Raw genomic sequence first — 23,918 nt, 5'->3', positions numbered from 1 at the left:
TATTCGGATCCTGCACTATACTCCTATACAATACCACTAGAAATGCTCCATTATGAGTAAAGCTTCTGCACTGATAATCTTACTTCAGAGAAAGTAGGTAAGCTACAACCTAACAGCTGTTAGTTAGTAAAAAGTAATATTTCCCCCTGACATGTAGTGAAGTAGAAGTATAGAATAGCACGAAATTGCATTTCACCTCAAAATTATACTTGCTGTAAATACAATTCTTCAGTAAATATACTGTTGCTTACTCGAGATGGTGCTCTAACAAGTCTGTATATGACACTGACTAGAAGTCTGTAAGGCTGACACAGTGAAATTAAGATACTGGGCACTGAGATAATTTCAGGAACGATATAATCCTGAGATATAATCCAGAGTAAACAGTCAGGCCAAACATGTCTGGGCTGTTCTCATACGTCCGCCTGCATCGTCTCTGAATGCAGGGTTACATCTTGTTAACGTAAGTAACCCTGCTGACCTTCATGTGGAGGAGGATGTGCAGCACTGAAAAGGATGACATAACAAAATGTATGAGTGGATGTCTGACATGTAGTTAGAGGTGGTCAAAAGAATGAATTGTTGAAGGGCTTTATGCAGACATTTACGCTGTGGTGTCCAAAGAACACAAACGTCAGTGGAAAAGCAAATCAGTGAAGCTTATTCTTACCAAATATACTCATCACCTGTTGTGTCCGTCCGACACTGTACAATTTCGCATTCTCAAATTTGAGACAGGTCCCTTCTCGGCTGCCGTAGTTGTGGCAGCTGAGCTAGTAAAGAGCTAGCTTTCTAAAGCTATTAGCTACCGGTAGACCTTTGACTCCTTGTTAGTCAAAGGAGGCAAGTAAGAGCCAAAAGAGTTTGTCAAGGACCAAACAAAGTAAGCTTTTTCTGTTTCAGTTTACTTAGCTGATGTTAAACTTGCTCAGCATTAGCAGTGTTAGCCAACATCATATTGCTAGCTGGTACGTGGTGCGTATTTGAGTGCATCTTAACACACTGTAAACGTGACAGCTCAGTTTGGATTATAATGCAGAGTAATGTTTTTACGTACCAACATGTTTGAGGCTCAGAGCCTCCGATATTTGGACTAAGAATATTTTTTTCTCCATAAAATTGATTAGAGCCTTACGTTCATAAGTGCATTTCTGTGTGCAGTTGTATAGTTGGTTTCCAGCAGCTGGATAATAATAATGGACCTTAGCCTTCATGAGATAAAATTAATTTAATAGGGGCTGCAACTACGTATTATTATTATTATTATTATTAGTACATTTTATTGACTTATAACTGCCTTTCTAGAAGTCAGGTAGCTGTAGAAGTAATTTCCTTCCTCTCAACAACACAGTAATACTAAATGTCCTCCTTGAACTGGCCATTGAAAATTGTTGATGAGAGGTGAATCAGTCAGTCAATGAATGTCGTTTTGTTTTGAGGTCAAAGGTCGTGTTAAATAATAAGTGGAAACACAACAAAAATGTGATTACCTTCCAGTAAGTGCTGGACAGTTGTATTCACTGCATGTCTTATTCAGCCTTGACCTATAAACTCATGCAAGGAGACATGTATAGCTCTAACGTCAGTTTGTTTCTCTGCAGGTCGGAGAATATGGTGGTGAATCTCTGCCTGCCGCACTTTCACACAACAGTTCATTGTAACAAGGTGTGACACATTTCATGGACACATCGCCTCAACGTGCTGTTCCTCAAGCTAGTGTTTCATTGAAAATGTACCTTGCTTTCTCAGAAAAGTAACAAACAACAGCAACACCCAGGGGACTTGTAACCAGCAACAGTAGCTTAGGACATAAAACAAACAAAACTTCTAATTTCTACACTGGATTAATGTCTTATGAGTGCGCCATTTACCTTGTTTTACCTATGAAAAGTATACATCTAGGTCCATTGTGACGAATAGGAAGAATCAGCGTACTGAGACGTAAATAGCAAAGCACTGACGTGGTCAAGCATGTAATGACAAAGAAGTAGATGGACAAAGGGATGTGTGGGAGACTGAGTCACTACTGACCTTGCGATGTTCATTTATTGTTATTTTGTAATCTGATCATGGCTATATATTGTACACACTTCACATGTTCTTTCACTCCTTTTGTAATTATGTTTTTTTACACCTCTTCTTCCGCACCCTCTATTTTATACTGTCACCTCTCCTTCCATGTGATGTTTTACAGTTTTCTGTCGCATATCATATATTTATATGGTTTATTCTGACGTGAGTGTGGTCCTCTGGCCACACTGCTAAGGAGGCAAGCCACTAAAACTTTAAAGTTAGCATCTCTTTAGTAAACCAGTTAGCTGAACATGGACATGAAGTTTGTCGTGTATTACCCCAAAAAGAATCTACACCTCATTTCTTAGAGCAGGGTAGGTGTATATTCTGGCATTTTTTTCCTTGCTCCTGTCTTTGTGCTGACTATTGTCGGTTAAAAGCTAAAAAAAACCTAAAATTATCTTTGAAAATTATAAACTCCTCTCTTTTCAAGATGAAGAATCTAAGTTTGGCTTATTTTTTCATATGCAGCTGTGTGCAGATGGCTATGATGTCACAAATCTTGTGTCAGCTGACCCTGCTCTCCAGAGGCGGGGCTTCAAGCTGGAGTACTTCCTGCGTCCACCCGTACGAGTAAGATTGTGCTCTTGTGGTGTGTGTCTAAGACAAAATTCTCCTTTAACGCCAAGTATGCAGAAGCAATTTGTAACCGATGCCAAGCGAAGTTCCAGATTTACTGTTGTTCAGAGAAGTGGCCACACTCACCTAGAATATATATTTAGCATCGTCTGGCATGGGTTGGATCTATGGCAACACTAATAATACATCCATCTCTATAATTAATAAATTAATAGTAATAATTTTCCTCCGTTCCTCTCAGGTGACGTTGAAGTTTGGCTTCCAGGTGGATCTGTCCAGGGTGGATGTGCAGCTGTGGCCCTGCGGTATGGACAGAGGACAGGCCTGCAAGAGACTGGAAATCAGCACCAGCTCTGATTTGCTACCCTCCCAGACTTTTGGTCCCGTTCACAAACAGGTTCAGCAAAAAGAACAAATGCAGATGCAGGTAAAGAAGCAGAATAAACAGAACAGAGGAAGACAACAAGAGCAAGGCAGTAAGTCTGACCAGTGTACTGGGCACCAGTGGAGTCTTCAGGCCCAACAGTGGGGAGAAGAGGCTTTAAATGAGCCTCAGCAAAGGAGCCATGTGTTCCAGTGTCAGTCAAAAACTGAATCCAGCAATCCTGAACCAGAGTTTAAACTGGTGGGTCGATGCGATCTTAGGGAGGAGACCCACGTCTGCTTCACACGTTCAAATTTTAATCCCCGTCCGCCGTTCCCCTCGCCGCCTCCTCCACAACCTGCAAACTGTCGGGAAGAGGAGCTGTGGAGCCGAGGTCTGCTGTCGTTAGGCGCTGTGACACAGCTTCGTGTGACTGTGCCCTTTGGCGGTGCGGCATCTGCTCTGGGGCTCAAGGCTTTGGTCGTGTGGGGACAACCTGCTCGCTGCTGCCCTGCAGAAGAAGTGGAGTGGATCAGAAGAGTGCACGAGGCCAGTGAAAAAAAACTACCAAGACCTGTGTTCTTTGCCTCTTCTGTTAGCCAGACAAAACCACCACTGCAAGCAGGCACAACTCCAAGGTATGCATTAATGAAGCAGTCTTTAAAATTTCTAATTTCTCTGTAATCTCCTCCTTGTTGTATATAATAATTATGATATAAATATATAAATAATATATATATATATAAATAATATAAATAAATATGAACATTTTCTTACAACGTTGATAACAATCTGTTTGCTTTTTGTCCAACTCCAGCGATCTTTCCATCCCAGAAGAGTTCCTTGACCCGATAACCCAGGAGGTAATGATACTTCCCATGTTGTTGCCCAGTGGTGTGTCAGTGGATAACACCACACTGGAGGAGCACCAGAAGAGGGAGGCCACTTGGGGTCGACCCCCGAACGACCCCTTCACGGGTGTCCCGTTTACTTCAACCTCCCAACCTCTTCCTAACCCCCAACTGAAAAGCCGCATTGACCACTTCCTCCTGCAGAAAGGCATGATCAGGAGGGACGGGATGTTAGGGAGACGGGGAGATGGAGAGAATCCACAGGCCTCGAGGCTTCTAGCTTCCAAAGCAGATGAACAGTCCCAGAACTCTACATCTCTCAGTAAAAGCTCAAGAAACACTACTGTTATTCAATATAACAACGGGACCAGAAACACCAACAGGACTACACAACTACAAAACACTGGATTAGGACACTGGTCAGATAATGGGAATCACACGCATACCTCCCAGCCTCTAACTACAGACAGTAAATCAGAGTTAGAGAGAAGAAGGAAACCAGATATAATTTCCAAAGAATCAACAGAAGGGTTGGAAGATGAGAAGCAACTACTACCTCAAGCAAAAAGACCGAGACATGATTCAGTTTCATGTGAGTATATTATGTTTAGTGCAACAGGTTCTCTCTCCCAACTTATGGAAGCATGGTCAGCAGCCTTACGCTTCAAACGATGATGCTCTGTGCTCTCTGCTCTTTGCACAATAAGATTCTAAGACGTATCTCTATCTTTTTTCCTGCTGACTTGTCTGCTGTGTCGATTCACCACGCATTCAGTCCCCAGCTGCACCTCTCATGAGCAGCGTTTGTCAACCAGCCTGGACGAGGCCCTGTTCTCTGCCCTGCAGGGACGGCCCTCCTTCACCTCGAACTTGTCCCAGAAGAGACGGGTTATACCTGAGGCTGAACCGCTCAACACCCCGCAGCACTCTCACACTACAGGCACTCCAAGCATGCCAACAGGTTGGATTTGGTGTCTCGTTGAGACGAAAGACTTAAATGAAAAACACAAATTTGGTATTTAATTAATTGATTAATCTTCCTTCATATTTGTTTGCCAGGTGAAAGGACGTGTTCCGCATGTTCCTGTTCGGTCTCCGTTTACTCAAAATCTGCTTCATCCGTCTACCGTCTCACCTGCGGTCACTTGCTCTGCCATTCCTGCCTCCGGCGGGAATCGCAACCACTGAACTCTGCGACTGCATCGCCATCCAATCATATCTTGTGTCCCGCCTGCCAAAGCCCTGCTCCACGCAGTGACATTGTTCGTGTGCATCACTGACAGATTCCGTAAAAGCCTGTGAAGGAGAACAGCCCTCAAGGTGAACACGGGATTGTGCTGCAGATGTGGCGTTACAGGATTGTGGCCATGTTGAACTCAAAGTGGGAAAAAAACATTTACAGCAGAAAGTTACAGATTGCACACAGACTTTATTTATATTGTTTGCGTGGTACACTAGGTCGACCCCTTCCCTTTGATATACAGAATATCTTCGCAGATGCATTGCTGTGTGTGATGATTGCTGTATTATACGATATATTTTGTATTATTTCTTATTCACAAAAGTTGCAAGTACTTCAGGTCTAGTGAATTATTTTACTTAGAATTTTCTTGGACCTGTAACACTTCAGAATCAGATCACAGAGGCCTGTTTTTGCCATCATAGAAAGGACATCACTGAAAGCAAAGACCTTTACAAAACACTTTTAAAAGAGAAGGTTAAAATTTTTGTTCCCTTCCCCCCTCACACTGTCTTAGCCTTTTCATCGAGCACTGAAGTGTAATTGCAGCCTTGGTTCTGCAGCCTTTGTACAGTACAGACCCTGGATGTGTCGATGTGTTGAGGATGCACAAAGAAAAGGTTGGGGGACAAGCTGTAAGAGCAAGAGACCAGAGGAAATTGAGTTGACCCAAGGCTGTGTGGTCATTGTAAAGACACAGACGGGGTCATGCTCAGCCTCTTTACTCCTTCACATCATTCCCCGCTTTATATTCCTTGCACTCTTGTACCGGTTTTGCTGTCTTAAGAGAGTAAATTCAGGGACTGATTCTGGACTGTTTAATTTATTTTTAACGTGGCAAGGAATTCCTGCAATGCAAGTGAGTATCAGGTAGTATTAAAAAGCTGAATTTGTCTGAATTTCTTTGAAGTTGGGATAAGTTTGTTATGCCACTTCTCTATCTCCCTAGATTCTGTAACTGATTTCATTTCCTCTTACTTCTGACTGTTTTTTTCTGTCAGGTGCATGGTTAGGAAATAAATGTGCGCACGATCTTTCAGTCCAACAGAGTGGCCTTGAAGACGCATTCATAATCTGCCTCTTAACACTTCACTGTAATTATCCCCTATGAGTACCATATTGTTTGCACAAACGTGTTAAACTCACCAAATTCAGGAAAAACAGTATGTGTTGGGCTTCGTGGTCACAAACAGCATAATTTATATGTTGGTTTCCGTGACAACGTTAAGCTTAACCAAGGTCATGATCCTATATCCGCTCAGTAAGAGCAAAGACTGGAACCAGATGTGCTGCATGTGAAATGGAGACATCAGCTTCACTGTTTCAGCGTAATAAAGCACTTAAATGACACTAAATCAGACTGTGGTGAAGTGATATGAACTAATGCTTATGTGCTGTAAGAGCTGAAGCTTATTCGTCTGTTCTGTTTCACCCTCAAACTTTAAAGTGATTGCAAAAGTTCTGTTTGTTTCGAGATTTATCGCAGGCATCAGGAATTATTTTTACCTGTGAGAGGAGATGTTTTTCATTATTTTCGTTTATCTCATATTGTTCAGGAGTGGAGTGATGCGAAACAAGAGCAGATACTGTGTTCATTGAAGGATCGAGCTTAATGCTGTGAGGCTAATCAACGAACTCCTTCACACCTAAACCTGCTGCCTCTAAGGCTCAGTTTTGCCACTTAACGTTTACTTGTTAATCAGCATCACAACAGCTAATAGGCGGGATACAACCCTGGGCATGCAACAAAACACTGAATGGAATAATGAACTTCAGATACTTCTGTTTATTTGAAATGCTAATCTTGTTGTGCTCATTAATGGTCTTAAATCACATCAGGGGGATAATTTGTGCGACCTTGAGGTTGTCATGATGCTTGCACAGTTGCCTTCATGTGCGCGAAGTCAAAAATGTCTGTCCTGCAGCGATGAACTGCGAAGACTGACAGCTGAATTGTGCATGATCATCATGAAATGTGCTTAATCAGTGCGCTCATTGCGCTAAATTTAATTACTTGCTCATTAGTTGTTCATGTTCTGCCACTTTGGTGCGTGCGCCCTCCTGCCATCCTCCGCGGAGGCTGACATTACTTCGAAAAGTTATTCCAAATAAGTGTGGCGCAGTGTTGAATACAGAAAAGGCATCTTCTGCTGTCATGGCTGTTGTCTTGCGTAGATTTGTTAGATGGCACGCATCTGATGCAGAACCATATCTGCCGCGACCTGTCGCGCACACGCCGCGCGCACGCCGGTGGCCTTCGGACGCGAGTGAGCGTGGAGAGCAAAACGCACGACACTGACGTCAGATACGAGTGTCAGTCGCTTTGTCGGGTCACGTCCATGTGCTTATAAGTGAGGACTGGAGCGGGACATCAGACATCCACCCGGGCGGAGGACATACAGGTGCGCGGCGCTCATCACAAAAACCAGCAGCGATGCCTCACTCCCTGTTCCCGCTGTGCGTCCTGGGACTCCTCGCTCTCTCCTCCGCCTGTTACATCCAAAACTGCCCCCGAGGAGGGAAACGAGCGCTGCCGGAGGCTGGAATCAGACAGGTGAGGACCATTGTCTTTTCTGCCTTCCTGCCATCCCTTTGGGAAGCTTGGATTGTTCATTTCTCTGGCTGCTTTTTAGCCTGTTGTAATAATGTGTAAAGTTAATGTCTATCTGGAAAAAGGAAAATTAAATATAGAAAATGAAGGCACTTTCAAGTATGAAATCTAGGAAACTGAATGCACTTGAATGTAGGTTTAATTTTTTTTCATCGTAAAACTGAACAAAAGATGGAAAGGGACCACAAAACTGGATGAAGACTAGATGTGTTTATGTATTTCAAGTGTTTTAATATTCTTTTTATTCTCACGATGTGTGACGTGGAGGCAAGTTAATAAACACATTAGAAATAGTGAACACATACTGCGATAAATGTGCATTAGATTTCATGCAGCCATTTGCTATCCAGTATTTAAAGAATCGTTTTCTTGTTGTTGACAATCTGAACTCGCTGTAAGAATAAATATTCCTGCAACATACGAGCATTAGAATGAAGAGAGTGTAACACTGGACAAAATAAAAGTAACTGTTTGAAAAATAATTGACCTGATTTACAGCATGTGATTAACAGTTAAGTTTCTCTTCCAGTGCATGGCTTGTGGGCCCAGAGACAGGGGCCGCTGCTTCGGCCCCAGCATCTGCTGCGGGGAGGGCCTCGGCTGCCTGCTGGGCTCCCCAGAAGCAGCTCACTGTGTGGAGGAGAACTACCTGCTCACCCCCTGCCAGGCGGGAGGGAGACCCTGTGGATCTGAGGGAGGGCGCTGTGCTGTTTCAGGACTCTGCTGTAACTCAGGTACAGTCTGGTTTTACTGTATATTGATCGTCATGTTCAGACAAGGAAGCGCGGTGGGAATTGGTCTATGGGCACAGTTTGAATAGTTATTTTCCTTTCCTCTCGTCCCACTCAGAGAGCTGTGTGGTGGACTCTGACTGCCTGGAGGAGGCTGAGGCCACAGATGCAGCCGACAGCCCTGCAGGGAGATCACCTGCCGAGCTGCTGCTGCGCCTCCTACACGTGGCCACCAGAGGACAGACGGAGTACTGATACTGCTGTCTGTGGAGCCTCCTCTGCTTCTCAGGGCCTGGAGGTGCAAAATTTCAGCCTAAGCCTTGAGATTTGAACCCTGAACCAATAAAACGCCAAGTCAAGCTTTCTTTCTCTTAACCCCTCCTGTTGTGATACTTCTGTATCTGTAAAGACAGAAAGACACTTATCTTCAGCTTTAGTAATTGGCTCATTTTTATCCAGATCCTGGGGGGAGGAATCATGATAATGGATATGCAAAAAGTAGATTTCATATTTGTTCCCACTGCAGAAAATGTATATAGTAATGCACATACTGTAAACTAAATTTACTCAATGTGAGGGGGTATAACACGCCGCCGAGCTCCATTTCAAATAAGTGAGTTGCAGCAGAAAACACTGTAAATAAGTCCGAGATTGAAGGCCAAGGTTGCTACAGACATACAAACCGCCGAATGACAATGCTCCAGCAGTTACTTCTTGTGTAGTAGAAATATTATTGTATATTGAAAATGGGAAAATATAGAATCTATCACTGCCAAAAGACTTTCTGCTGTCTGTTCTCATTATTGGCAAACTGAAAATAATTATACCTTTAACATATGATTCACTGATAAAACTTGTTTATCTTCTACCTGTTTCACTGTGTGCGTGCGTGCGTGCGTGCGTGCGTGCGTGCGTGCGTGCGTGCGTGCGTGCGTGCGTGCGTGAGCGAGAGAGAGAGAAACTGGGTGAGACTTAAAGGAATGTATTGTTAGCCATAATAATTGTTTAGGGTAGTTTAATCAGTTTCATTTATACAGCATCAGTAGTAACATAAATTGACAGTGCTGATGTGGAATCGGTCCAGTGTCTTCTCATTCGTCTCCTTCAAGATAACAACAATCTCTGTGGTGCATCAACATGTCCAATTTGTGCAGATGAAAGTGAATTTTAATCGTCCTACTCCTTTGTGTGTGATGATTGAAAGCAGGACTGCCTGTGATGGCAGTTTGTGTGTAGTGTGCTCTCGAGCCAGCTGGAACAGGATGAAGGACCCGACAGGTTTTGACAGTTAGGCTACCTGTTTTGACTGATTCAGTATGTGTCATACCCATGTCGGCCTCTGGCCAACGCTGCATCAGTGATGAATGAATACAAGGACACAGGATCGCATGGTGTATTTAAACAGACACTGTGTAGAGTGAAAGGCAGGATGAGTAGGAGCTGCCTGTTGCGGTTTGTACACAAAAACATTCAACAAGTTTTAACCATGTTTACATCAACCTATTTCCATGTGTATTTTTGAAGTAGAGAAGGTTGATGGAAACTGCTAAATTCCAAAAAACTTCCTCAATTTCCCTAAAAAGTTAAGTTTCAGGCGTTTTTGCCTTTTTTTGAAAAAGCGTTAATGTGCTTAATGGGAGATGTAAACAACTTTTCTGACTGTAATCTGAACTGTCCCCGCTCCAAGAGAAGGAAAAGATGCTCTTCCTGTCCTGGATGTTACTACAATGTGCAAAAGCATGACTGGCAGTAGCAACAGTCCACATGTACTCTTCTTCTTCTTTGTTGGTGGTTTTGTTTCTGGTTCACGTCATCTATATCTTCTACTCTCCACGACGTTTCTTACAGTCATGCATAACGTAGCTTGTGTCGCCAACATCTGACAAAACTATGCCTTACATAGCCCTCTATCTTCACTCTAAACCTGTTTTTTCGTGACAAAGTTTGCTTCAGATTTACTTGACAGATACATGGAAACACAGCTATTTTTCTATGACTGGCTTCACATTTTGGTTGAAATCATCTAAAATTACTCGCACATGGTTGGCTGGTCCACCACTTTCATCCACATTGAAACATCTCAACAACTATTCAACGGACTTCCATGAAACTTTGTTCATGGTCCCCAGAGGACGAATCCATATGACTGATCCCGTGACTTTTCCTCCAACGCCTCCAAACTTTTCACATGTCCTGTGAAATATTCATGGTTCCCAGATGATGTATCTTAATGATATTGGTGATCCCTTGACTTTTCTTCAGTGCCCCAAGGATGTTTGAGGGTTTGAGTGAAAGATCTCAACAACTGTTGGATGGATTTTCTTGGAATTTGGTTCATGCCCCCCTCAGGATGAATTCTATCTAGTGCCATCATCAAGTCCAAATTTTAATTTGTCCATATATGGTTTATGGCCAAATACCTGCCAATTTAATGACATTCTCATCATGACATGGTGGACATGTCAACAGCGACTTTGTGTTTAGCATTTATACCTTCGGATAAGCTCTTTATATATACAGAGAGTGTGTGTTCTCCATGGAGTCCGTTATCCTGCATCATGCTGCAAGGTCACAGTCACCATAGGTTGTCCTACATGCTTGGAAAGGGAGGGGTGAGGCGAGGGGTATTCAGTTCTGCAACCTCACCACTAGATGTCACTAAATCCAACACAGTGGACCTTTAACATTACATCCAAATCAAGTAAAGACCAAAACAAATCCTCCAGATTTAGTTTGTGACAAAAGCAAAAAAAAAACACACATCAGAGATTCTCAAGCCTGCATCTATGTCAAGCTGGATCAGACGGGGGGGACAAACTAAATCCTGCGATTTGACGGCTGTATATAGGATCAGGTATTTAGTGTTGCATGCTCAAACAAAAACCAAACCAAACATCATACAGACACTGCTTTCACTTGTCAATTTTGACTGTTACTACATCGCAAAACTTTCCCAGATTCAAATAAACATCTAAAGTCAGACTGTCATTAGGTACCAGAAAAATTCCCCTGCGGTAAAGTTTGACATTTTTCCCCCCAGTAATTGCATTGTGTGGTTTGCACGATCAGTCAAATTGCACAACATGCGACAGGTTGGTGGGCCACACCTGAGCACACGCTGAATGTGAAATGTTGTTTTTACTGCTGAGCTGCAGCTTCTGCACTGTTAAATCAACATTGCGTCTTGTCGTCTGAACTGTATCTTTGCCACCATAGATTCTCTTATGTCAGTTAAGCCTTTATCAATACCTGCAATCTTTTCCTCCACACGCATTTGAGGATTATGTTGCCAAATATCAGATTTCATTAGCTCCAGCGTTCTTGTTTTTGAGCTCTTCCTTCCACAGACGCAGGTGCTTGAACTCGTCTGATTATTCCCATGATCGTTCCTCAATTATTCCTCAGTTATTTTTCAGAACATCATTACAGAGCTTCACACCAGTTACAGTTCATCCTGAGGTTTGTTAAGGTCAACATTTGACCTGAATTAAGTTTCCATTTTACTGTAATTGTTTAACGGTGTCCTACCTATCCTATCTTTCATGCTGGGCATGGCATTTGCTGAGCTTTCACTCTACATCTATCAATCAAATAAGAGTGGTTATTAAACAAGTCGAAGCCTGTCTGAGCGAACATACCTGTCTCACACACTCATCTATCAGCAGCAGTTGGAACAAAGAGTCAGATTCAAAATGAAAGTAACTTTTGTTTTTTCTGGAGACTTTCAAATCCCCGTGGGTTAATTAAGTTGTCATGGAAAGTTCGAGCACATGTTCACACACTCTGAATGTGGATGGGTGGGTGCACAGATGTATTTAAAAAGCAGGGACACATTTCCTCCCATCACTCGCTCTGCCATCATGGATCTTAAAGCCGCCTTTGTGATTGTCTTTCTGTTTGCTTTGGCCATCACCTCTACTGAAGGTAACTGTCGTGACAAATTTTCATGCTGAAACCAAGAAAACATTTGTACTGAATCAGCTTCTATACGTATACGTTCAGGGATTTTTAGATTTCTGGGGCAAGGACAAGCTGATGTAAACATAGATAAAAATGTAAAGTGCTGAGCTGCATGTTTCTGTTTCTGATCACACTAATCTATGAAGTTTAAACAAGCATGTGCATGAGGATGCAAATCATTTTGCAGTTGTTACAGCTGTTTATTGATTTCATCTGGCTGTTTTTTAAACCTAAAATTGGGGGGACGATATTAAAGCTGTTCCAGCCTGTGAACTTTCACATGGTCACATCAGTGTAACTAGCAGTATGTTGTCATCTTGTAGTCACCACTGCACAATGCAAAACCTTCCATCCTGTTCAGTTTTATGGTCTCCAGTATTTATGTTCAACTTTTTTCCTTTTTAACTCTTATTATATTTGCAAATAGCCAAACCCAAATGCCAAATAGTACATTGTGCTTTGAGAAATCTAAACAGTATTCATGTTTCTTTTTGGAAAATTTTGTTGATTGCATTTAAGATTTCATTTTCTTTGTCCATTGTACTATATGATGTTATTCTACCTTGTTTCCAACATTTTTGTAATGTGTCTTCATTCCTCATTGCAGCTGGCATCCCAAAATGCTGCATCACAACAAAAAAGGACATCCCTGCACGAGTGCTGCTGAAGGTTCAAAGATGGGAAGTGCAGCGAAGCAGCGGCGCCTGTGACATCCCAGCACTGCGGTAAGTGAAGATCAACAATGAACAAAGTCATCACAGTGATTTCATCATGATCAAAGGCTTTGTTTTTGTTGCATCTTCTGCTTACTGTCTAAGCTTTGAACGGCTGATTTTAACTTATGGTTACATATACACAGTACATTTGTTTAAAACTGAAACATTTTCTTTCCTTGTGGCTCCACAGACTGTACGTACGGGACATGAGGAAGCCCATATGTGCTCATCTCAGGGTGAAGACACCCCTGATAAGGCTTCACATGAAGCTGAAGCAGAATAGGCAGAAAGCCACTTACTGAGCTGTGGAATGAAACCTTTCACAAACATTGTGTGTCGTGTTTTCTACGGTTGGTGTTTCAGAGCTCGTGCCATACAGAAGCCCTAAAGATGGATTGTTTTTATTGATCATGCAAAATGTTGAGATCCACTCGTGAAAAACAGCCACTTACTACTACTTTATATAGCGGTGGAAAGTAATTAAGTCCATTAAGTACTTTACTCAGGTACAATTTGAAGGTGCTTATACTTTACTTCACTGCACTTTTATACTCATAAACATATGACCAGTCCCAAAAATCTGATGTATTGTTATAAATGAAACTACCTTACAGTATATGATGCAGTTAAAATCAATTCCACCTCAGCTGTCTGCAACATTTAAGTATTACTTACATATTAATGCAGTGATAACAATTAAAATAGTACAACACTGACAGGGGCTATTCTGCATTATGAGTACTTGTACATTTAATACCTTAAGTCTATTTTGTTGCTAATGATTCTGTACTTCTACTTGATTAAACTTTGAACACAGGACTTTTACTTACAATGTGTTTTTTGTGTCAATGAGTATTTTTAGTGTGTGATACTGTTACTACAATAAATGATGTGAATAATTTTTCCACCACTGCATTCATCCAGAAATTGTGAAAAAAAATTAAATCTCTGTAAACTGTGATTTCTGTGTCTTTTTTATTGTGTGGCTCCAGATGTAGTAGTGTTGATAATTGTTTAGCAACAGTCAAACTATTAAGAGAGTTACTGAATAAAATTGATAAGAATATAAGATTAATAAGGATACGTGTCAAAATATTGTAGACATCAAGGACTTGCAGAAGTGTTTTCTGCCTTTACACCAGAGCACTCAAAGAAAACAGTTGGAATTCAATGGAAACGAAACAACGAAATCTTTCAATGTAACTCCAGACCTTTCAAGAAATGGCAGTGAAATGGACTTGTTCAATCTTGTCCTCTGATGATGAAACCTCTGACCCCTCTCCCTCCTCTGTCATGACTCATCCCACAGAGACAAGCTGCTGCATACAGCAAAGGCTGTAAAACCTTCTGGAAAGCTTCACTGAGCTGATTTATTTGGGTTCATTCCAAAATGAGTGAACCGAAAGAACCTAATTACATTTACTGCTGTTACTGATAGCTTTTTGTATTGGGCTTTCCTTTTAAATTTGGTCATTTTACATTTTATCCATCCATCCATCCATTATCTATACCGCCTATCCCTTTCGGGGTTGCGGGGGGCTGGAGCCTATCCCAGCTACAATGGGCGAGAGGCGGGGTACACCCTGAACTGGTCGCCAGCCGATTGCAGGGCCACATGTAAGGACAAACAACCATTCACACTCACACCTACGGACAATTTAGAGTCATCAATTAACCTAATGAGCATGTTTTTGGTCTGTGGGAGGAAGCCGGAGTGCCCGGAGAGAACCCACGCATGCATGGGAAGAACATGCAAACTTCACACAGAAAGGCCCCGCCTGACCCGGGGATCGAACCGGCAACCTTCTTGCTGTGAGGCACGCGCACTACCTGCTGCGCCACCGTGCAGCATTTTACATTTTATGTTTTTATTTAAGTACTGAAAGCAATATTATAAAAGAATTGGTATTTTTGTGATTCATCATCCCTTCAGTTTTGAATGCAATTCTCTAATTCTCTACAACCGTGCCCATGTAGTAACATCCTCCATACAACCATGTGTTCACAAAGTGGTGAACCTCGCTCTTTTGTGAACGACTGAGCCTTTCTAGGATGCCCCTTTCATACCCAATCATGATATATCACCTGTTACCAAAGAACCTGTTTACCTGTGGAATGTTCCAAACAGGTGTTTCTGGAGCATTCCACAACTTTCCCAGTCTTTAGTTGCTTCTGTCCCAGTTTGCTTGAAACATGGCATCAAATTCAAAATAAGCAGATATTTACAAAAATCAATGAAGTTGATGAGGTAAAACGTTGAATATATTGTCTTTAGACTGTTTTCAATCGAGAATATGTCAAAAGGGGTTAACAAATGATCACATTCTGTTCTATTAAATATGAACAGCTGTACATGTACATTCAGTGTGAAGTCAACAACTTTACCAGCGCAGCTAAAGCAAGCAAGTCCAACAGCACAAGACATATTTTAGGAAGCCAGCTAATATACTTATAACTCTAACAAAAGCAACACAAAAAGGCTGGTTCAACGTCTGTCTTGCAGCCTTTCATTTCACAAAGATCTCACCAAAGACTGAAATCCAGTCCAAGATTTACTCATCTGGTCTTTCGCTCTGTCTTTTTCTCCTCTTTGTTCTGTTTGCCTCTGCCATGATATCCACAGAGGCTGAGGAGCCCGGTTTCATTGCCACTACTTGCCTGGTGCCCCAGGCTCCCAGTCCATTCCAAGCAGAGGCAGCAAGTTAAATAGTTCGCCATCTCTCCACTGTACAACAATGTTTTGATATAGTTTGAGTTTTGACCTTTCACCCTTTTAATGTTGTAAAGATCATATCCAACACCAAGACAAGATTGTACCCAAATTTCTGAATCATAACTTTTCGTTACTTACTTGTTTGTTTTTTATTAAACTACAATATAATCTGAATGGGACCTATTTTCTCATCAAAAATTCTACTTTCTCTTGATCGTGCCTTTAGAAAAACTGATGTTCATGTGCTGTGCAGCTGCGAAGACCAAAACTGAAATCATCCATGAGTGAAAGAAAAGTGAGTGGCCATGAAACGCTGATTCTGCAGTACGTAACCTTCAATGCTGAAAAGTGAGGCCACGCACTTCGTGCACAAATTCTGGCAAATGAAACTTAAAAAAGGCCTCAGGCAGCATCTGATACTGCTGTAGTCTTCCAGGTTTCATTCACAAACAATTAGTCAGTTAATTTTATGCAAATCCCTGCTGTGAGTCCTACTACTACCACAATTATACATTACACTCAATTTTTAATCACATGACAAACTAATCTCAAGGTAAACAGTGATTCACCAGTTCACTACTCGATTCATAGTTGGCTACAATGAGCTATATTAATGAGGTAAAGACCCAAGTCATCAGGCTGTTATGACTAAGAAACAAATTATGGTAATCTGCCCTTTGAGTCACAGTCGCAGTACTTTCTCATATGTAACTGCTCCAGTCAGAGCAGGCTTCTCCAGTGCTGACAGTCAAGCAGCCTTTAATACAAAGAGATTTCACCATCTTTTATGAAAGAGATCCAACCTTTTACCTCATCAGTACAAGTTTAATATCCTTCTCAGAGACCTGTTAAACAGTTGGCAAGACAATCAGACTCCAGGACATCAGCAACTGAAAGGATTTTTATAAAACAAACATGATGGTGCCAGACGGGGCCACAGTAAAAGTTACCGTAAGACACACACAAGAACATGTCACAGCTGCATGATTTTGAACTCCTGCCGACCGCTTAAGCTTTTATCGTAACTCTCCAGGATTTAACAGCACACAACTGTCAGCCACAAAAGTTTGGCTGTTGCTCAACTTGCCTCGAAGGGCAATACGTTGAAAAGTTGATCACAGAGGGATTACTGTTGTTGGAAAATAAACTACAAAATTATTATTTACAACTTCAATATAAATTAAAAATTAGCAGCCGAATGAGTGTGACAATAGAATAGATCAGACTTTGTTGCACAAACAGTCAAAACTGCTGATAGTAAAGCTGAAGCAGATGTTGTTTTAAGCTGCTGCTGCATCAGTTGAAGATGTTTTCTTTTACACTGTGAGGACTTCACAAGTCTGATGGAGTAGTGCCCTCTAGTGGAAGACTGATCTGACTCAGCTTCATCCGCCAAGTGTGTTCAACAATTTGACTCTAGTTTTAAGTTGCTCTCAGTGAACTGACACACATTTCCAAGAACAATTACAGGACGGTAGAAATAGCCAACGCAAAACAAAGATAAAGTACAAATAATGTACAAGGTGAGAAATGCAGCAAATAGTGCTAAAGCAAACAGAGACAAAGGAAAAAACTAACAAGTGCAGTGATTTTCATTTCCCGCCCGGCAGATTCTTAGGGTTTACCAAAGTGAGTGTGTTATAGATAGTAATAGAAAGATAGCACGCTATATAGCAAATGTTTGTCTGATAACTGGCACAGCTATCAGGCCGCTTTGCATGCCCCTGCAAAGTGGCACCACATTCAGCAAAAAGTATTTCCTCCTGACAGAGTTTCACTCAGGAAACTGGCTCCAAACATGAAACACAGTCCTGCTTGATTTAGTTCATCTTATCATCACTGTCAATTACACCACTGGACAAAAAATACCCCCATAAAAGATTAATGATGATCAGTACAGTGGCTGCCATATATGAGATGTTTGACCTTCAGCATGTTTGCAGTCATAATCTGATATCAAGTATCTCACCTTTCTAATGACTATGGGTGATGTACAATAATGCAAGGTGTTTTCTTATCACCATATTTGTCTCAATAATGATAATAACATGTCAGTGTAACTTCTTTCTAGATAAATCTATTGTCAACAGCATATTGAAAAATCTGGTCTGACTGCCAACTCCAGAAAACCACATTCAAATGAGCACATTTATGGCTGCAGCAGAGAGCTTCACAGAAAGTGCTTTGGCTACTTGCCTATTGAAGCATGAATGCTATTTTTAGTCTAACAATGTGTAACTTGGCATAACTACCAAACAGCTCTTCAGTCTAAAGCTGAGCCGAAATGTGCTGTACAGCGTCATTAAATGATTAAAATGTCTACATGAGCGCTGGCCTTAATACAAAAACACAGTAAGGTGTCAGATTTAGAGGTTTTGTTTCTGTCTTTCATGTTTTTTCCTATGTTTATCTTTGTGCATTAAAATAATGTGGACTGATGATGATGATGATGATGATGATGATGATGATGATGATGATGATGATGATGATGATGATGATGCACATTTAGGCTGCTTAGTTTCAATGTTTTGCGGGGTGATTCTTCTGTTCTCACCACATTAACTTGAGGACAAAATGTGACAGAAACATGTATCACAGGTCCCTCTTGTACACCTTCATACTCCAATGTGCTTTATTTTGAAACTATTTTGATTAACTGATTTTAAATATATTTTTAATGATTTTATATTAATATGTTTATTTTAGCATGTGTTATTTAGTTTTACCATTAAATAAATGGCAACTTAAAGAAACAACTTTTCCCTGTGAAGTCCAGAACAGTGACTTTTTTTGGGGGGGGGGATAAATATTATTTAATGTAATTAAAATACTGTATTGGAAAAAGATGTATTGACAGTGAAAGAAGTATTGCATTGAAAAATGATCCACTAACAACGCTAACGTTCAAAGTCACACTTCACATTAAACTGCCCGCTTAAGCACTGGCAGTTATTCGTATACAGGAAGTTACCTTAGAACAACCGGCGGAAGTGCTTCTTCTTCGCGGCTCCCTGTAGATATGTAGTGGAGTAGGACGAGTGAGAAGTCAGCGCCCATGTGGTGGGTGTGTTGCTGGAAGTGGACTCACATTTGAAGCAGTGACTGAAACTTCGGTGCAGTCGTTTGAAACTGTAGCTAAGGACTTCGCAGATATTTGCGGGCTAACGTACAGCTACTAAATCCGAGTCGTTCTTTTATTGTCGGCAGTAAACTCAACCCACCCGCGTGTCTCTGTTTAGCGTGGTGCCTGTGAGGACCATCGGAGGACAGTCACTCAATGTGAATTTTGTTAAGCAGTACTGTAGCTGAGAATAGTAACATTGCTTAGCTCTGACGCTAGCCAACTTCTAACTACCGTCTAGCTAACAGTCTGTCATTCAAGCATGTTGATAATATTACTGTAATATTCAAATGCTGTCACTCCTTAAAGCTCGTAGTGGATGGGATGAGATAACAAGCCATAAAAGAATCAAATCTAATTGTAATGCCACTTTTTGGCAGTTCGGAAATGTGAAACAGAACCCATTTGCATCAACCGGTAAATATGTCAAGAAAATGTTAGTCAGTTATAATCTATCATTTTGTGTTTTATTGTTCTCTACCAATTATTAATAAGAGCTCCACAGTGAGGACTGAGATTCACATGTGTTTGACATTATTTCATCCGTCATTACTGAGGTAACACACAGTTAATCGTGATATTGATTTCAAAAAGTCTTTGTGCTTGTGCTCATTAATGCTTTGTGTTTTCCAGCTGGCAGTCAGAGTCCTGGTGATCTGCAAAGACTGAAGCTGAAAAGGCCTCGCTGATGGGAGTCAGACTGCTTAAGAAATTTCTAAATTACATGAATGCTGACTTGGGTATAATGTCATCATGTGACCTGCTGACCCTGAATGTCATTTGGCCCTAAAGCTTGCAAAGGTGCCATATTATGACGTGATTAGACTATTGTGGTAAAAGCAAATAAGTAGACTCTACTGTCCACATACTTTGTGTACTTCTGGTAAGGCCCGTGTGTTTGGATGTAGATGTTCAACTGTCAAATAAGAGTTGAACATTCATGCTGTGTATGGTGAATGTTTGTACCGTAGGATCTGGATCTTAACAGTAAAACTGAGTCATCAGCCATTTAAAATTGTTCAAGTAACACAGTGTGTGGTATTGCGTGGTCAGTGAAACACTGCAGATTGTCGTATGTAATGATGCACTCAAACCCAAGTTATACAAACTTTCCATCTGCTATAATTACATGAGTAAAAAGTCAGGACTCTGATTTTCCTGCTTTCGCAGTTGATGTCACATGACTTCCTGTATACGATTGGCTTGTGGTCGCTGCGCGCTTCCCAGTCTGCAGCCAGGTGGACCTTGCAATAAACCAGGAACTGCCCCGCCTGAAGGGAACACTTTTTAAAAGTCCACCAGGTGTCTTTAAACTGACTGAAGATGTCCGCCAAAGCCGGTCCAGAACCTGTTGAACATCCCGCACTGCACAAGCTGCTCTCCGCTGTGTTTTACGCCGGCAGCTCGTTTCTCACCACGGTGGTGAATAAAACCGTGTTGACGAGCTTCAGGTATGTGGCGCTGTGTCGCGCTGTCATGGAGTCGTTTATAAGGTGTCAGTGGAGAATGATCACGCACACAGGAAGATTATAATTACACTGAGTGAGTCATTGTCCCCCTGAAGCCTGTTTTTCTGCTGTTCATGTCTTGGCTTTGCAGGTTTCCTTCATACATGTGTGTGGGGATTGGCCAGGTCAGTTATCCGCTGTGTTTTTCCCCTCCTCTGTTTGTTTGACAGACTCTCAGTTCATCATCTCTTTGGTCCTTTCAGATGATCACCACACTTCTTGTCCTCTATGCCGCTAAAACGAGCAAAGCAATCCAGTTTCAAGATTTTGACAGAAGTATCCTTTTAAAGGTAAAGCTTCTCCCATTTTCCCAAAAAAGATCTTTTATCTTTATTTCATTGTATTCTGTTTTCCAAAATACTGCACGCCTTTATTGTCTTGCCAGATTTTCCCTCTTCCTTTGCTGTATGTTGGAAACCATATTACAGGACTGGCAAGCACCAAAAAACTCAGGTTTAACCAGTTTGGCTTTATGTTAACTAACTTGGCAGATTTTAAGTTTCACAGTTTTTATAAATGTGTCTTTCCTCTCATCTTTTCCAGTTTACCCATGTTTACAGTATTACGGAAATTCACCATATTGATGACTATGATCTTGGAAGTATATATACTAAAGTAAGAGATCTCTCTAATTTTGCTATTGCTGTTAGAGCTTTGAAGCACTTTACGTTTTACAGTTAATGTTATAATCTACCTAAAGTCAGTAGACTGGAGCAGGATAAGGTTTTAAATCTGAAAGTTTTTGTGCTCCTTTTTACAGAAAAACCTTTCCTAAACGCCTCGTGTACAGTGTTTTGACCATAGTCCTTGGTGCCATGGTTGCTGCAAGGTATGTATTTTATAAGATAATTAATTTAATTGGATTTTTTTTTCATGCATTAGATTGCCTAAGAATTGAACCAAGTGCAGACCACACACCTCTGATTTCCCTCCAACTGTCCCTCTCTAGTTCTGACCTGGCCTTCGATGTCGAAGGATATACTTTCATCCTGCTCAATGATGCCTTCACTGCCGCCAGTAGTGTGTACACCAAGAAGAAACTTGGCATTGAGGTAACATTCGCTGCACATTCTGTACAAACAGAAAGGATTTGTACTGTATTTTGCTGGTAGTTTCAGAGCAATGCTTTGCTCTTTGTTACATCTCCACAAATTATCTGTGTGTGTTTGATTTTGGTCACATTACATCTAATATTTTCCTCTTTTATATTAAGGGCCTTGGGAAGTATGGTGTCTTATTTTACAATGCGCTCCTAATTATCATCCCGACTCTCTTGGCAAGTGCAATCACTGGAGATTTACACAAGGTAAATACAGTAACAGTGTATGCTTTCTTTCTCTGTGTTTGTGCCCAAAACTGTATGCTCGTGCTGCCTGACCACCCTGTATGTTCTCATCCACAGGCAGTCACATTTGAAGACTGGGTTAAAGCCACATTTATTTTTTGTTTCTTCGTGTCCTGCTTCATGGGGTATGTCACTATAATTCAGTTCAAACTCTTCAGTTACACCTTCGTGGCAACTCCTAAATCATTCTTCCACTTCTGCCACAGCCAGGTTTAAAGACCCTGTTCTGTGTTTTCAGGTTTGTGCTGATGTACTCCATAGTCCTGTGCAGCTATTATAACTCAGCACTGACTACCACAGTAGTGGGAGCACTAAAGGTAAGAACACACTGATGGGAATAATATTTTTAGACTAGTTGTCACACACAGGGAATATCTCCACCAAGGTTTCCAAAGCCTCCAAATCTATTATTTTAAAGCTGCAGTGGGCGGTTTGATCATACACAGTGTAAGACCCTCAGCCTGTCTCTCTGCTGCCTTGCATCACTCCACTAAGCTCCTCACACCAAACCTACAAATTCAAAGGACAGCAGAAGGACTCTGTTGGCCAGTGAAACCACATGCCTCTAAGGGCTCAGTCTTCATGGCACGAACCTCGCCAAGACGTCGGTCCCTCTCACCACGTCTCGTCTTCTCAAAGATGCCACCACAGTGCTCTGTGGCCTCCAGGGCAGAGCGCCCCAGGCTTCAGAGACAGCTGTGATGAGAGGATGGTCCAGACATCTTTTTGGACTGTCTCAGCAACACTCTCCTTTGGCTGTGAGGGGAACATGGAAAATGAAACTGGACATGCTCAGCTTTGTGCCAGCAACAGCTACACACACACAAACACACACACACACACACACACACACACACACACACACACACACACACACACACACACACACACACACACACACACACACACACACACACACACACACACACCATTGTCCCCCTTCAAAAATTATTCCCCTCTGTTTGTCGCCATGCCTCTTTGCTGCTTGTTGATGTGAGTGGCATGGCATCGAACATAATGAACCCGAAGCTCCATGTGGAGCTGGAACGCGTTCACACACGTGTTAACTCCGAAACGCTGTTGTAGGCAAAGGAGGTATTGGAAATGTGTCACATGTTGCAAAATCTTCCACACAATTTTACTAAATTCACCACTGAATTAGGGTTTCACCATCTAAAGGAACATGCAAGTGTCCTGTCACGTGCTAGATTTTAAAGCCTGAAAGCAGAACCTGGTCTAGTTTTCTCTCAGAAAACTTCAGTTACAATGTGCTGAAAACCTCCCTACCCCAACTTTAACTGTGGAAAATCATGAAAGATCTCAGCTGCATGTGGATCAGTCATAAAACTACCTTCCTGGTGGAGGTAATGTGTTTTTTATCTGCTCAGTTTCTACTGAGGTCATCACTAACTTATGTTCGAACTCTCTGAAGAATGTTGCAGTAGCCTACATTGGCATCTTTGTGGGTGGAGACTACCTGTTCTCATGGACCAACTTCCTCGGCCTCAGCATTTGGTAAGAATTTCTTTTTTCCTTTCTAGTTTTATTTTTATTCTGTTGTTTTTATGTTTGCTTAGCAAAATATTTTATGCAGTGTCATTTTGAACGGTACCTGACAGCAACTGGCAAACGGCGGAGGACTGTGATGAAATATTTCTTGTTCTGTAAGCACTGGGATATCAGTTTCCTATTTCCAATCCAGAGCAAAACAAGTATGTCAACAATCTGAACTTTCGTAATGGATTAGTTAATCTGTTATGAAGACTGAAAGTCAAATATGCCAGGCGTCTATGAACTAAAGCTTGTTGCCTAACAGCTGAGCGATAGCAAACATTACTTTCCATGACCTCATTGCTTTTATTTTTTTTCCTGTGCAGTATGTCAGGTGGATTAGCGTACTCCTACCTCACCTTTCACACCCAACCATCTAGAAGTAACACAGAAGAAGTACAAGAGCTGAAGATTGACACCACAGAAGATTCAACAGGAAGTACTAAATAACTATTTTAGCTTTCGCCACTTGGTGGCATTGTTGTGCTCCATATTGGAGCATAAATTAGCCTCTACACTTAATTTTTTATATTAATTTAAAATGAATGGGTTGAA

The 23,918-nt window shown here is 41.5% G+C and overlaps 4 protein-coding genes across 4 annotated transcripts; all 4 read left to right on the top strand.

Annotated features, from left to right (window-relative positions):
- Window positions 1-736: 736 nt before the first annotated feature.
- Window positions 737-6,460, top strand: ubox5 (U-box domain containing 5). The gene is made up of 7 exons (XM_070963544.1): window positions 737-883; window positions 1,602-1,665; window positions 2,545-2,646; window positions 2,894-3,654; window positions 3,834-4,459; window positions 4,643-4,828; window positions 4,927-6,460. Exons 2-7 carry the CDS (start codon window positions 1,612-1,614, stop codon window positions 5,145-5,147), a joined length of 1,950 nt encoding a protein of 649 aa, XP_070819645.1. The 5' UTR covers window positions 737-883; window positions 1,602-1,611; the 3' UTR covers window positions 5,148-6,460.
- A 1,026-nt stretch (window positions 6,461-7,486) lies between these two features.
- avp (arginine vasopressin) lies at window positions 7,487-9,522 on the top strand. The gene is made up of 3 exons (XM_070964286.1): window positions 7,487-7,661; window positions 8,248-8,452; window positions 8,568-9,522. The coding sequence occupies exons 1-3, from the start codon at window positions 7,542-7,544 to the stop codon at window positions 8,702-8,704; spliced, it is 462 nt and encodes a 153-aa protein (XP_070820387.1). The 5' UTR covers window positions 7,487-7,541; the 3' UTR covers window positions 8,705-9,522.
- A 2,744-nt stretch (window positions 9,523-12,266) lies between these two features.
- Window positions 12,267-13,628, top strand: ccl27a (chemokine (C-C motif) ligand 27a). Its single transcript, XM_070964287.1, has 3 exons — window positions 12,267-12,373; window positions 13,017-13,134; window positions 13,316-13,628. The coding sequence occupies exons 1-3, from the start codon at window positions 12,310-12,312 to the stop codon at window positions 13,425-13,427; spliced, it is 294 nt and encodes a 97-aa protein (XP_070820388.1). The 5' UTR covers window positions 12,267-12,309; the 3' UTR covers window positions 13,428-13,628.
- A 6,422-nt stretch (window positions 13,629-20,050) lies between these two features.
- On the top strand, window positions 20,051-23,917 carry slc35d2 (solute carrier family 35 member D2). Its single transcript, XM_070965295.1, has 12 exons — window positions 20,051-20,410; window positions 20,559-20,592; window positions 20,671-20,757; window positions 20,853-20,920; window positions 21,011-21,082; window positions 21,228-21,296; window positions 21,417-21,519; window positions 21,681-21,773; window positions 21,870-21,937; window positions 22,051-22,129; window positions 23,245-23,327; window positions 23,690-23,917. Exons 1-12 carry the CDS (start codon window positions 20,283-20,285, stop codon window positions 23,811-23,813), a joined length of 1,008 nt encoding a protein of 335 aa, XP_070821396.1. The 5' UTR covers window positions 20,051-20,282; the 3' UTR covers window positions 23,814-23,917.
- The last annotated feature ends 1 nt before the right edge of the window (window position 23,918 follows it).

The sequence above is a fragment of the Chaetodon trifascialis genome, chromosome 6 (assembly GCF_039877785.1).
Source record: "Chaetodon trifascialis isolate fChaTrf1 chromosome 6, fChaTrf1.hap1, whole genome shotgun sequence".
Lineage (NCBI taxonomy): Eukaryota > Metazoa > Chordata > Actinopteri > Chaetodontiformes > Chaetodontidae > Chaetodon > Chaetodon trifascialis.
This window is presented reverse-complemented; position numbering and strand designations above follow the sequence as displayed.